General features: G+C 51.8%; 3 protein-coding genes across 4 annotated transcripts in view; 2 read left to right on the plus strand and 1 right to left on the minus strand.

Moving 5' to 3' along the window:
* Window positions 1-247: 247 nt before the first annotated feature.
* NPPB (natriuretic peptide B) lies at window positions 248-1,966 on the plus strand. Its single transcript, XM_082464903.1, has 3 exons — window positions 248-720; window positions 983-1,238; window positions 1,782-1,966. Exons 1-3 carry the CDS (start codon window positions 595-597, stop codon window positions 1,796-1,798), a joined length of 399 nt encoding a protein of 132 aa, XP_082321029.1. The 5' UTR covers window positions 248-594; the 3' UTR covers window positions 1,799-1,966.
* Window positions 1,967-9,625: 7,659 nt separating this feature from the next.
* NPPA (natriuretic peptide A) lies at window positions 9,626-11,713 on the plus strand. The gene is made up of 3 exons (XM_082464912.1): window positions 9,626-10,034; window positions 10,133-10,459; window positions 10,983-11,713. The coding sequence occupies exons 1-3, from the start codon at window positions 9,915-9,917 to the stop codon at window positions 10,992-10,994; spliced, it is 459 nt and encodes a 152-aa protein (XP_082321038.1). The 5' UTR covers window positions 9,626-9,914; the 3' UTR covers window positions 10,995-11,713.
* A 2,414-nt stretch (window positions 11,714-14,127) lies between these two features.
* CLCN6 (chloride voltage-gated channel 6) overlaps window positions 14,128-14,506 on the minus strand; it is a 29,410-nt gene continuing 29,031 nt past the window's right edge. For both annotated transcript variants that reach the window (XM_082464705.1, XM_082464701.1), the window contains exon 24: window positions 14,128-14,484. The gene's annotated coding sequence lies outside the window, so the exon portion shown is untranslated. The remainder of the gene's footprint in view (window positions 14,485-14,506) is intronic.

The following is a 14,506-nucleotide window of genomic DNA, read 5'->3' on the forward strand; positions in this document are numbered from 1 at the left end:
CGGTCAGAGCGCCCGGAAGACCCGCCGCCGAGCCAGGTGCGGAGAGTTCCAGGCGGGTGCCGAGTTGCAGGCGGGGAGGGAAGACGCGCTGCGGCGGTGGGGTGTCGGCTGGGCCTGTTCTTTCTCTGAGTCACCCCGTGCGCCCGGCATTTGCGTCAGGCCTCTGATCGCTGGGGTACCCTCTGCCCTCTCCAGGAATGCGGGGGGGAGGAAAGAGAAAAGAGCCACTCTAAAGCCCAGGGGTTTTTGCAGGAAAGGGGAAAGCGAGAGACAAAAGACCTAGCGGTGTCTACCCAAGCCCGCCAACTCCCCCCGCCGCGCGCTCCCGTTCCCGGCCAGGCCCATTTCTATACAAGGCCTGCTCTCCCCGGCCTCCACCCCTCCGCGCGGAGAGGTGCATTCCCCCGCCCTGAGCTCAGCGGGCCGGGCCGGAATGCGCCGATAAATCAGAGATAACCCAGAGGGGCAGGGCCGGCCCGGCTCTCAGGACCGGGGATAAAAGGCCGCGGTTGCCCGAGGACCCAGTAGGTGAGACGTGAACCGGGACCCAGCGCAGCGGCAGCGGCGGCAACCTCTCTCCGCCCCTGCAGCGACATGGACCCGCAGACGACGCTGCCCCGGGCGCCCCTGCTCCTCCTGTGCTTGCACCTGTCGCTGCTAGGCTGTCATTCCCACCCGCTAGGTGGCCCCGGCCCGGCCTCGGAACTGCGCGGGATACAGGTGAGCGCTGCCGAACTGCGTAAACCCGGCTCGCCGGGAGGGCACCGACGACAGCAGCAGCTAACGGGTCCCCCCCTACCCCCACCCACAGTCCCAAGAGGTCCCCACCCTCCCTTGGGTATTAGTGATAAGAGAATGAGAAAGCGGCGAGACTGGGTGCGGGGACCCCCGGCCCCAAGGCGGTCGGTTTGCCTCGGCGCCATCGAGGGCGGCTGGGCCCAGGTGCGGCTTCCTGAGGCTCCGCCTCCCCCACCCATCGCAGGAGCTGCTGGGCCGTCTACGAGGCAGCGTCTTGGAGCTGCAGGCCGAGCAGAAGGGCCTGGAGCCCCTCCAGCAGGGCCACGGCCTCGCAGAAGCCTGGGAGACCCGGGCGGCCGCCCCCGCGGGGCTCCTCGGGCCCGGCAGCAGCGTCCTCCAGGCCCTGCGGGGAATGCGGAGCCCCAGGATGATGCGCGACTCCGGCTGCTTTGGGCGGAGGCTGGACCGGATCGGCTCCCTCAGCGGCCTGGGCTGCAACGGTGAGCATCCACCCCCGTTCCCACCGCGCGCCGCCTTCCTGGGTGTGATGTCTCTGGGGACCAAACTTTGAGCAAAGGACACCTGGATCTCACTCTTTCTTGCTGACAGTCCTCAGGGTCAAGGAGCGCCTTTCTGGAAATATTAAATTTTGACAACATTCATTACCATGCCTGTTGAGTTCCCACCCACCTTCTAACCACCTCCTGCCTCTCTTACCAAAAGGGGCAGAATCACCTTAAGATGTAATTCGATCGTTGCCTGGCAGCCCCTTCTTGGCGCAGAAAGAGTATTAAACATCTTCCTCCTGGTTTGCCCTGAACTGTCTAGAGCTGCAAAGGCAGAGGGCAGGATCACCAGGGTGATGGTAATCCCCAGTTTACAACAGGGAAAGCAAGGTCCAGGGAGATAGATTATTCCAAAGCCTCAAACATCCACATGAACTGAAGAGGGGGGAGGCACAGATGGCACATGGCGAGGGGAAGCTCAGGTCCCGCCTGTCTCCCACCCAAATGTAATCACCACTCTCTCTCTTCCCCACACAGTGCTGAGGAGGTATTAAGAGAAGGTCCTGGCTGCATCTGATTTTCCCTCAACCCCCTGCTCCTCTTTGAAGCAACTCCTATTTATTTTTACTTATTTATTTATTTATTTGGTTGTTTTATATAAGATGGTTCTTATCTTTGAGCACAAATTTTCCATGATGAAATAAAGTCAATATTATAGCTTTTTCTTTTGAAATTGATTTGTCTCCGTGTTCTAAAAAATAATCCATCATTGAAAAACAGTCAAACCCTGTGTTTTCTTGAAGATCCCAAAGATGTCCTAATGGTGGGGCAGGGACACGGCTTCAAGGGCTGGTCAAACAGCTGGGGTGGTGGCGCGGGGGGTGGTGGCTGCTTTTCTTTAAGGGCTTTTCATGCTCTGAAATGTCTCTAAATATCTCAAGCACTTGAGACGCTTCCCAGAAACTACTTTTCAAAGGCTGGCAGTTTCTCCCTGGGAGTTGAATGGGCCCTGATGTATTCCTGTGACATGAGGGTGTGTGTCAAGGTATCTGCCCCTTGACAATAGCTTTCCCTCTGCCTGGAATTCTGCCATTAGAGGCACTCTCCCTGTATTTGTTGTTTCCAGAAGCTCTCAGAGATTGGGGGCGCTTTGTGTGTGTGTGTGTGTGTGTGTGTGTGTGTGTGTGTGTGTGTGTGTGAGAGAGAGAGAGAGAGAGAAAGAGAGAGAGAGAAAGAGATATGCCAGCTTATTTGCATTCCTGATGGGGTGAGCACTCCATCTGCCCCAAACCTCAGGTTCAAGTCTTCAATTCCTGATGTCATCCTGGAAAGGAGGCTTCTAAACCCTGAGTTTAATAGCATTTTCATTTCCTGAGCCCGTAAGTTTAGAAGTGCCTGAAAGAGGCACAGCATTTCAGGGTGCCCTTCCTTTGCAGCCCCACGTCTTCACTTCCTCTCTGCCCTAGAGAGAGAAGACCTTTATTCCACGGCAGAAAAGGAGGCAAGCACTAGAATCCTACTGTGTTGCCTTAATCAGCAGGGAGTCCTGGTAGAGGTCACTGCCCTCTCCTCTCAGGGTCCTCCTTCCCCTGCATCTTGGGTTCCAGGCATCCCAGGTCATGCTGCAGAACCCTCTCCTGCTTTCAGGCTCCCAGGCTTCAGCTCATGCAGTTAGTTTCCTTTGCCTGGAATGCCTTTTATGATCCCAGCTCTGCAGGAGGACAGGACTATTATTATCCCCTCTTTATGGATGAGAAAACTGAGACCCAGAAAAGGGAAGCATCTTACCTGAAAGCATTCAGCTGCTAAGTGCCAACACTGAGATTTCAGCAGAGATCCACGTGACTCTCTTACGGCTTTTCTGCTGTTCTCATCTGATGTTTCTTTGAGTCAGAGGGAAAGAGAAGTGGTGGGTCTTGGTGTTATTTCTCATTTTAACCCAGTGTGCATTAGACATATCTAATGAGATTAAGATTTTGAAAATAAGGTTTTAGGACCAACTTATTTTCCAATAAAACTGTGAGCCATCTTTGCCTAATGTTTTTGACCCAGGGCGGTAATGAGTAATTAGCACAGTTAACATTTATAAAGGCCTCACTATGTACCAGGCCCAGTTCCATGAACTCATATTAGTCCTCGCGACAACTATGCAGGAAGAACTCTTATTATCCTTCATTTTACAGATGGGGAAATTGAGGCACAGAGAGGTCATGTGACTTTCTCAGGGTCCCGCAGTTAGTACATGGCAGAGCCAAGATTCAAGCCCACGCATGCTGGTCCAGCACCCAGGCCCCTAACCACTGCACAACCCAACCTTTCCCAAGCCAGTGAATTAGGCTTGCTGGTGGGTTGGAAGATCCCCCTCTTAATGGCATCACTCAGTTCACCATTTGGGGCTGCTGCGTATTGGCAACTTTCTCCCCCTGCTCAGGTGATGAAGACAGACCCCTTCCCAGAACGCCCACTCTACAAACCCAGCCAGCACTTCAGAATTCTTCCAGGTAGGTCCAGCTCTTCCATAAATAGGGCTCAGGCAGTGGAGTCTGTATGTATGATACAGATATATCCTGTTACTTGAGCCTTTTCCCAAGCAAAAGTCCAGGAAAGAGGACCCCAAAACAAACTGTGAAGGAAGCAAATATGACTTCTGGAGGACGGGGAGTGGGTGGCCTGATGTACCCAATGAAGTGACATCTCATTGAGCTCCCCCTGTGTTTGGTGTTTGCGGGCAGTGCTGCGGCACATGCATCATCTATGGATGCCCTTTAGAACCAGCCCTCCCTAACCTGTGACCCTGGCCGCTTCAGACACATCCCCATGTAGCTATAGCCATGGCCTTAACCTCCCTGACTTTCCTATTATCAACCTCATCCTCCAAAGAAGCTGCCAGATTATGTATCTCCGTGGATGCTTGTCAGTGTAATCTACCCAGAAAGACATATTGGTGGACACAGGCCCAAGGATGCCTAGCCCACGGCTTCACAGCTGGAAGGAGCTTCAGTAGAGGGTAGACTGGCTTTGCCGGGTCTCCAGTTTTGAGGTTACTGAAGTCAGGACAGTGTTGGGCCTGAACGCTACATCTCATGTCACTGATTCTGCATTCCCCTCTCCATCCCTCTTGTGGCAGCTTTGACTTCTTTTTTTTTTTTTGGCCACGCCGCGTGCCTTTGGAACCTGGGACCTTAGTTCCCCAACCAAGGATCGAACCCAGGCCCTCAGCAGTGAGAGCACAGAGTCCTAACCACTGGACTGCCAAGGAATTCCCAGCTTTGACCCTTCTGAGAATGATTTGTGGCAAGAAAAAAAAATGCATTCTTTCCTCATGCAGAACCAGGTCTAAATAAAGTCATGAGCTTGGCCATTTGTCTTTGTTCGTGTTGCAGTTCTCAACCTTCTATCCCTGTCTCTGTAGGATTTTTCATGCAATCAGTGCTTTTCCACTAAGTGGCCCGTTTCTCCCATGGGGTCAGGAGCCAGGCTCCGTACAGCTGCCTGGGCATCCTGGAACATTTCAGCCCTGGGACATTGGCTCCCACTCTTGTGCCCCCAGTATCTTGTCTCTGGCACTGCCAAGTACAGCCCCTGCCCTTGCTGCTTCAGTGCACCCCAGCCCTAATTTCATCCAGCAGCACGGCACTTTCCCGCCCGAGGACTTTCTCTGGCAGCCAGAGTCCACTTCCTGTGGGCAGGCAGGAAGTGCTGGGGAGCTGACACGGACCAGAGCGACACTCAGCCAACACCGAGGAGCGCCCTCGGTTCACAGGCGGCGTGTATCTTTCGCCGGTTACTGGATTTCTCTGCGGGGAGTTGGGATTAAGCTGCAACTGCCCACGGTGATCACTAAACTCCTTCTCTCCCTGGTCACTTCCCCACTCTCCTGCCAGTATTTCCTGGGATTATCTCCAAAATAAACTACTTTGCTTGAATACTTGTCTCAGATTCAGGAGAACCCAAACTATGACACTCCCGAATGAGTAAACCTTCTCCCGGGGCTCCACCCTCGATGACTTCAGCCCTTGGAATCTTCCTTGACTCCGTTCTTTGGCTGGACCACCCAGGCAGGTACCATGTCCGCTCCTCCTTCCTTCCCTCACCACTCATATTGGCACACCAGCTTCCTAACTGGCCTCCCTACCCTGGGCTCCCCGACCTAGTTCTTCCTGCATCGGGGGAGAGAGCAGAACCTTCATGCCTTAGCCAGCGGGTGACTCCCCCTCCCTGTGAGGCCCCTAGGGAGGGCAAGGTGCAGGGGTGGGCCCTCATGTATGTCCTTGGGTGGTATGCTGGAGGGGGTGTTGGTGAATCACGGTCATTGTGGATGTAGTTAGTTAAGATGAGGTCATACTCGAGTAGGGTGGGCTCCTATTCCAATATGATTAGTGTCTTTATAAGAAGAAAAGAGAGAAACACAGAGAGGGAAGACGGTCATATGATGACAGAGACAGAGATTGGAGGGATGCATCTACAAGTCAAGGAATGCCAAAGATTGCCGGCAGGTCCCAGAAGCTGCAAGAGACAAGGAAGGATCCTTCCTTACATGTTGTGGAGGGAGCCTGGCCCTGCTGACACCTTGATTTCAGACTCTAGCTTTCAGAACTGTGAGACAATACACTTCTGTTGTTTTAAGATACCCAGTTTATGGTACTTTGTTACGGCAGCCCTAGGGATCTAATGCAGCGCCCTCATCCTTTTCTCTCCTCATAGACTGTTCGAAGGTGCTGGGTTCCACGACGCTCTCTGGAGATGTGCAACATGACCAACCAACTGACCAACCAACCACTAAGCTGTTTTTGCAAAGCTGTGACCAGCTTGGTAACATATCACTTTATATGTGCTCTTTCTCTTTCCTTACCTGTGGTGGGCAGCCTCTGAGATGGCCCCCAGTGAAGCTCATCTCCTGGTGTTCATCCCTTGGTAATTCCCTCCCTCTGAGTATGGGCTGGACCTTATGACTCACTTCTAATGAACACAGTACAACAGAAGTGATGGGGTACCACATCCAAGATTAGGTTACAAAGAGATGGTGGCTTACCTAATGTTTCCCTCTCTACCTAAAGGAAGTCAGCGGCATCTCTATGGAGAAGCCCACGTGGTAAGGAGTTGACATCTCCAGCCAACAGTCAGTGTGGACCCGAAGACCTGCCAACAGACACATGAGTGAGCTTGAAAGCAGATCCCCAGCCAAGCCTTGAGATGACCGCAGCTCTGGCCAACATCTTAATTGTAGCCTGTGTGAGCTCTGAACAAGGGGCACCCAGCTAAAGCAGAGCCAGATTCCTGGTCCACAGGAACCATTAGATAATAGATGTATAGTTGCTAAGGTTTGGGGTAATTTGTCACGCAGCAGTTGTTGACTAATGCACTATCTCACTTCCCTTTGCTCCTCACTCTTACTTCCCTTGAACTACAACCCCCATAAAGTTTTAGCATATCAACTTGTCTTGGGCCTTTTTTTCCTGGGGAACCTGTCCCCAAATTCCAGTCTCAGTGACCTCCATGTTGCACCAGAGAAACAGAACATCATTTTCAAAGTCCAAAGCAATCATTCCTAAATACGCACCAATGTCCTACCAATTTCTCCCAACTGGGGGCTTCTGCTTTAGACTATTTAGGTCTAACAGACTTGTCCCATGAATGTGAGGGGTTTTTCACACCAGTTCTGCCCACATGTGACATTGCTGGGCCCTCATGGCTCCCCGAGGCAGCCCACAACATCCCCATGGAGAGTCATGAAACCAAACTTGGCTAGAAACTCGAGATACCCCATTCTGGGTCCTCCCACCCATCTGCAACCTTTATTCCATCATATGACTAACACGACTTCTTTCCAGTGATAAGGAAATAAAGCCTTTTGATATTTCAGCTAGTGGGAGAGGTGGAGGTGGAGGGTGGACCTGGTCTTCTGTGCCTTTTGCTTTTCTTCTCTCTCACTCCCACAGGCTGGCTTCTAAATACCCCATTTAAATATTAACTCCTCCACACATACCCCCCGAAGTGGAGCAGGGGCACGAAAATGAAGAGAAACTGTACGTCAAGGCATTTTCCATTTCAGGGACAAATCAAAGGCTTTAAGAGGGTTGGGCGGTAAGTATATTTGGGGATTGTCTGTTTTCCCTGGGCCCTGTTAGTGGAGGGGGTGGTGCTGGTCCTATACAAAGTCAGGGCAATAAACCTAAGTATTCTTTTTTTTGCCACCCACCTTCCACAAAAAACCAAAAACAATAGAAGCAACTCAACAAATGACACTCGTGCCCCACTCCAGTTTCACGCTGGAAGACGAAATGTAACTTTAATAAAAGGAGCGGGGATAATTCTGAAATTCTCCTTCTGGAACCTTGGACGGGATCTCCGCTTTTCCTTGGGCCACCAACAGACTTCAGAAGTGGCTCAGGACGCAGGAATGGCATCAGCCTCCAGAGGCCAAGCCGTGGCAGGGGCCAGCTGCCATGATGCCCTTCCGGAAGTCTTGCCTGCATCAAAGGTCCGTCTCTAAGGGTATCTGCTCACTGAATCCTCTTTGCTAATAATAACCCTGCCACCCGAGCTATTAAGCTGTGAGCACATTCCAGAGACTCGTCAGGATAGAGCGCTTCTTTGCCCCCAGAGCTCCTACTCAGAATTGCACTCATTTCAGATTTCAAGTTGAGTTTGGCCGACCCAAATCTTTTCTCCTTTAGAATAAAAACCACCCCGAACACCTCTCATGACCCCTGGCCACGTAATGCCCGGATTTCCTGCTCTTTCACTGCGTAACAGCCTCTCTCTCTGATCAGCCAAGGAGTGAACACAGTTGGGGGAGGGTCCGGCCAGGACAGAGCTGTCATTCCACCCACATTTCCTGAGCTTCTACGGGGTAGATTGAAACATGTTAGGTGTGTAAATAGGTCATGGGACTTGGATGTGGTGCTTTCCTGAGATAGTCCACACACTCGCAGACTTGCCAAGCACGCAAAGCTACAGTCCCAGGGCAGGGGGAAGGCGAGGAGGTGCTCAGAGGCAACCTGAGAGGCTGGGATTAGGGTGGTGTTTAATCAGGAACTGAGACTAAAGGGCTTGTTAAGGAACCTTCGTGCAAAGAAGCAGCAGGATCTGGGAAGTGGGTGGAGAGTACAGGCGTCGGCGTCAGACCTGGAGTCCGAGTCCTGGTTCTGCCGAGTGACTTTGGGCAAGTGACAGATGCTCTCAGTCTCAGTTCTGTCCCTCTGTGAATGGGGACAATACTACCCACCTTCTGGGGCTGGTGATGAAAAAGAAAGAATCCATATAAAGCTCTCAGCATGGTGCCTGGCACATTCCAACCAACCAGTAAGGACAACCGTTGTGAGCATCGTGCAATTATATAGCAATTCACACTTCAGAATACGTTCACATATTAATAGCTCTTATGAGCCTCACAGATGAGAAGAATAAGGCCCCAAAGATGTACGCAATTTGGCTTGTTTGGGGCTGCAATGCAGGTCTCTCATCCCTTCAAGTGTAGTGTTTCCCCCAGATACGTTACATTGAAGAGTGCGGAGCATTGAGTCCAGTGCTTAGTAAGTGGAGGCCGCTCATTACATGTGGACAGGCTCGCTGCCTGGCACTTCTCTTTTGGGGGCCAGGAAAATGGCGGCTTCTGTGGCTCATCGCTTGCCTGGCCTTGGAGAAGGACATGGGGGGCATTAAGGGAAATTCCACGGGCCACAGCTGCATCCCACCTCGCTCCATCAGCCAACTTCGCCACGGGAGCTTTCCCGGCGAGGTGTGAGGCATTACAAGCTTCAAACCCAGAGTCGGAGAAGCAGCGAGCTTCTGTAAATGAAAATGCTGGCATCCTCTTAGCGCCAGTCTCCCCCAACACCTTGGGGGGAGCCGTGCGGTGAGGGAGGGGAAGCTTTGCAGAGGAATGACTGTGTTCCCAAAGCTTTTCTTGCGTTTCTATTTGGGAGCGGAGTTCTCGGGACATCTGTCACATTTGGTTCTGGCTGACTTAGTACTCTAAAAAATAACTCCCTCTTCACCTGACCACTGAGGGTGACAGCCAGGGGTCAGGACAGCCCTGTGGAGGGAGAGGTCTGCCCTCGCCGCCGCCGATGAGTCAGGTATGAGGCCAGCTTGAGCATCCGGACTAATTTGTCCTGAGCTGAGCTGCCGGCCGCCTGCCATTTCCTCCCCTCCCGCCCTTATCTGGAGCCCCTGACAGCTGAGCCGCAAACCAACGGGGGAGCTGGGCGCCGGCCAACCGTCACCCTCTGCTTCCCCGCACGGGTCCGGTGGCTGATGAGAAAGAAGCCTGAGGCATCGCTGTGAGATAACCAAGGACACTTTTTTGCTCTTCTCACACCTTTGAAGTGGGAACCTCTTGAGGCCAATCAACAAGAATGTGGCTCCTGCAGCTGAGGGTCCCGGGCTTGCCGGAGCTGCTCAAGGCGGAGGGGCTGTGGCGAGCTGGCTGGACTGATAACTTTAAAAGGGCACCTTCTGCTGGCTCCTCACTCAGCTGCTTTATCGCTGCAAGTGACAGAATGGGGAGGGTTCCGTCCCTCTTGTGCTCTCAGAGAGCCAAGGGGCTATAAAAAGAGGAGGCGCAGGGCAGCTGGGAGACGGAGACGGAGGGAGGCCGAGGGTGGGAAAGCAGAGAGGAGAGAGAAGAGGCAGCAAGCACCAGACCGCCCCTTGACCGACGCCAGCATGGGCTCCGCCACCATCGCCGCGAGCTTCCTCCTCTTTCTGGCGTTTCAGCTCCCAGGGCGAACCGGAGCGAACCCCGTGTATGGCTCTGTGTCCAACGCAGACCTGATGGATTTCAAGGTAGGGCCAGGAAAGGGGCACGGTCTGGGATGAGGGGGCTTTGTGACACTGTGCCAGGCAGTGAGACTTCTCCTTTTCCCTGTTTTCCTTTTGTAAAGAACTTGCTGGACCATTTGGAGGACAAGATGCCTTTAGAAGAAGAGGCTGTGCCCCAACAAGTACTAAGTGAGCAGCATGAGGAAGCTGGGGTCCCTCTCAGCCCCCTTTCTGAGGTGCCTCCCTGGACGGGGGAGGTCAACCCGGCCCAGAGAGATGGGGGTGCCCTTGGGCGGGGCCCCTGGGAATCCTCCGATAGATCTGCCCTCCTGAAGAGCAAGCTGAGGGCACTGCTCGCTGCCCCTCGGAGCCTGCGGAGGTCCAGCTGCTTCGGGGGAAGGATGGACAGGATTGGAGCCCAGAGCGGGCTGGGCTGCAACAGCTTCCGGGTAAGAGGAACTGGGGATGGCAATGGGGTGGGCGGGAAGGAAATGGTGGTTTTGTTGAGGTTCAAACCTTGTGAAAGAATACCACCAGGGGACACCTTCAACAGGAAAGGGAACAGCATAGACGCTTACTCCCTTTGAAATTTCTGTCCCAACTGGGTAGGTGCCCCACGAGTCTCAGAACGATGATATCATCCTCAGCTACAGTCTGCTGAGAAAATGCTAAGAAGAAAAGAAGTTACTGCCAGGAGCACTGGGAACTTAACACGTTCATGGGGCCAAGTCACCTGCGTACTGCTGATTGGCAGTTCACGTCCCTCGAGGAATTGTCAGATCCCGAAGGATCGAAATTTACCAGGATTGCCTTTACTAGCTTCTAATGGGCAATTCGTTTACCAGTTCTTGGAACTCAGAGGGTCGTCCAGCTGGAGCGGGGGCTGGTGGGAAGGGAGCACGGTCCTATGAAGCTGACTTTTTCCAGTGGAGGCAGGTCACCAAGCCAAACATGTCTCTGCTCTCTTTGTAGTACCGAAGATAACGGCCAAGGAGGAAAAGGCGGGCCAGACCCCGGGCAGACTTCGAGAGACCCTCATCCCCTGGGATCTCTCACTCAACTTTGTCCTGTCTTGTTGCCATCAAGTTGAGCTGTGACGAGCGTCCTATTCAAGCATCAGCCTCCTGTCAACATTTCTCACATTTTATGCTAAATGTAGATAAAGTGGTTTAGTTGTGGCTTCTCCACCTCTCCCACCCGTGCGTTAAATTTTAATCACCTGTTACTGACATCGGTTTGAAAATGAATAAACTTCAGCACCACGGACAGAAGCTGAAGGCTTGGTGTGATTTCTTTCATTTCCTGGGAAAGGGAGTTCAGCCTGATAGTCCTTGGCATTTTACCTTTTGTCAAAGAGAATAATGCTCAGTTCTTTTCTTCTTCCTTTTTTAAAAAAAATTAATTAATTAATTAATTAATTTATTTATTTTTGGCTATGTTGGGTCTTCATTTCTGTGCGAGGGCTTTCTCTAGTTGCGGCAAGCGGGGGCCACTCTTCATCGCGGTGCGCGGGTCTCTCACTATCGCGGCCTCTCTTGTTGCGGAGCACAGGCTCAGTAGTTGTGGCTCACGGGCCTAGTCGCTCCGCGGCATGTGGGATCTTCCCAGACCAGGGCTCAAACCCGTGTCCCCTGCATTGGCAGGCAGACTCCCAACCACTGCGCCACCAGGGAAGCCCACCTCCTTTTTTAAAAAAATAATAGACTTATTTTGGGGAGCAGTTATAGGTTCACAGCAAAATTGAACAGGAAGTAGAGATTTTCCACACATCCCTGTCCGTCCCACATGCACATCCTCCTCCATTATCAACATCCCTGCCAGAGTGGGACATTTGTTACCATGGATGAACCTACAATGACACATCATGGTCACTTAACGTCCATAGTTCACATCCAGTTCACTCTTGGTGGTGTCCATTCTATGGGTTTGGACAACTTCGACTTCCTTTCATTTCGCCCTCCGTGAGTACGTGTGTGTGTGTGTGTGTGTGTGTGTGTGTGTGTGTGTAGGGGGTAGGGTCTCAAACCACAGCTCTCAACTTGCTCTCACTCACACTGCAGGCTCACCATGGATCCTGAAAAAGCCCCTGGAGACCAGAAGGGCATTTATCTTTATATTCAGATTTGCTCACATTCAGGGCACTTATTTATTGAAAAGAAAACTTACAAACATCTGGGCTTTTTTTCTGGTTACATCGAACGTAGCTTGTACTCAATATGACACTTTTTGTACACTTAGTGTTTTTTGGTTACTGTTATTATTATTATTTCTTAGAAGCACATATGTAAAATGAGGGCACTAACTCTTCTCTGACACCTTTTGAGAGGTAGTGCGGCAGCTGAGTGAATTGCACTTTTAATCTGAAGAAGAGTGGGCAGGATATTTGGGTTTAAAAGCTGAGCAAAGTGAAGAAAGAAATGTTTGCTGTGCTGACAAACTTCAAGTTTATGTGCCTTTTGGGCACTAAATTTAAAAATTAGCCATTGGCTTTCCCAAATTCAGGTCCAAGGTGTTTGGACTTGTAGGTTTTACTGAGGGGGGAGCCACTGGAGAAGTTTCTTTGTATCTTTGTATCTGCTTCTGAAAAGGGTGCTGCCCAAAGCAGAAAATACCAGGCCCTGAGTTCACCTACAACATGAAGCAGTGCTCTGACCAATTTTCCCAGCCATTACCCCCTGACACCACGCTCTCCGAATCAGATTCTACGACACTCCTCCTCCAACCCTCCACCTTCGCTTCCCCACGCCCTTATTCACGCTGTTCCTTCCACCTAGAATGCCCTTCATCCAGAGCCCTTGAGACCGTTTTGCTCATTTCTCAAGGCTCGTTGAGAATGCCACTTCTTCCCTGAAGCCTTCCCTGATACCACATGCCCAGGACAAATCAAGCTCTTCACTGGCAGCATGTTATAACTATCGTATAGCTATTATCATAGACCACAATTTGTCTTGGTGTGCAACTGTGTCTGTGTCCCTGAACTGCAAGCTCCTGGAGGGTCAATGCCCCTTCAGCAGCCCCTGCAGCACGTGGCACATTGGGTGCTCTATAAATGTCGGTCAAATTGTCTTGGTCTGGTACAGAAATTGAGAAAAGAGGAAATAAATTAGCAACTTGCTCCTTGTAGAGGGAAGGGGAGGCCAGGAGTGAATTGATGGTTAGAGAGGGAGGTGGGGAAAGAACACTGAGGTAACCACTTCTCATAAAGATGTTCCTTATGTGGACTCTGAACACAGAGGGCGGAAAGCCAAGAACAGAGGACTAACAAGGACCAGGAGGGTGGAGAGCAAGGAAGAAGCATCTGTCCAAAGCCGGCTCCTGAGGTCCGGCACTGGGGGAGCGGGAGCTGCTGAGAGGAGTGGGGACCTGGGCTCACTGCCAAGGTGTCGCAGTGACACAGCGGATGCTCGCCAATGGAATTCACTGAACGTGCCAAATACCCAAACACACAAGAGACGCCCCTGGAACTTAGAGGACCCTCGGGGATGGCGATAGGTGGAAGGGGGGATGGGTGGAGGGACCTGAGTCGACTGAGACCGTTTCTGCCACTGTGGGGTGGCAACTCGAGGCAGGACAACTGGAGACCAAGAAAATCACGTTTCCGGCAAAACAAAATGTGAGCAAAGAGCCATGGCAGGTGGCAGTGACGGAAGCTGGCTGCAAGGGCTAAACGTCCTCAGGCCCAGCACCAGGTCCATTTGTTCTGGTTGGACATCGGGGAAATCTGCCTGTGGGGCAACTTCCTAAACGCAACACCAACAGGAACCGAATGGCTTCTCCACCGACTGTTGCAGGAAGGAATGGCTGGAAGGACAGGTGGCTTTATAGGAGGAAAGGGCCTGTAAACAAGGCCCAACAGCGTCGATGTGAAGGGGGAACAGGAGAGGGGTAACACTGGTGGTTTTTGCTAAGATCCTCAGGACTAAACTGGTTCTTACATTAAGGTGGTAAGTGGCCCCCTGCGGATGAAGAGTCCTGCTGGGAGAGCTGTAGAAAAAGACCTGAGACTATAAACCCCCTCCCCAGCTGTGCAATTTTGACATATTAGAAAGAGAGAGGGAGTGAAATGAAAACCAAGTATGTACCACTCTAAAGAAAGTGCACGGTGGAGACAAGAGGATGATGGAGATGAAGACATTTTATTCTGACATGTTACAGTTACAGTGAGAACTTCCAAGTTCCAAGAGTTCAAATAAAAATAGAATTTTACAAATTAAAATAAAAAAACAATTTATATACACAGTAGAATTAGCTAACATTACCGTATAAACAAACAGTGCAAACAGAAAGGAAGCTGCTACTGTTGAAATGACCAAGGTCCACGAGCCGTGGGGCAATACTGCAGGCCTGGGAGGGCGCTGCTGGCCTTGCCGGAGGCTTTCTTGTCCCCCGAGGGCCGTGTCAGTGTGTGATTTTGCATCAGAAATGTCATATGGTCAGCTGGGTCAAGTATGCAAGTGTCCATTCCAGTCTGGAACTGTTAGTTAAACAAGGTCACA

Source organism: Balaenoptera physalus (assembly GCF_965194825.1).
Source record: "Balaenoptera physalus genome assembly, chromosome: 1".
In the NCBI taxonomy this organism is placed as follows: domain Eukaryota; kingdom Metazoa; phylum Chordata; class Mammalia; order Artiodactyla; family Balaenopteridae; genus Balaenoptera; species Balaenoptera physalus.

What these genes read in the sequence shown, in the direction of transcription:
- NPPB (XM_082464903.1), top strand. Translation starts at nt 595, where the DNA reads ATGGACCCGCAGACGACGCTGCCCCGGGCGCCCCTGCTCCTCCTGTGC. An exon ending in CGGAACTGCGCGGGATACAG is followed by an intron (nt 721 to 982) that starts GTGAGCGCTGCC and finishes CACCCATCGCAG; the next exon opens with GAGCTGCTGGGCCGTCTACG.
- NPPA (XM_082464912.1), top strand. Translation starts at nt 9,915, where the DNA reads ATGGGCTCCGCCACCATCGCCGCGAGCTTCCTCCTCTTTCTGGCGTTT. An exon ending in CAGACCTGATGGATTTCAAG is followed by an intron (nt 10,035 to 10,132) that starts GTAGGGCCAGGA and finishes CCTTTTGTAAAG; the next exon opens with AACTTGCTGGACCATTTGGA.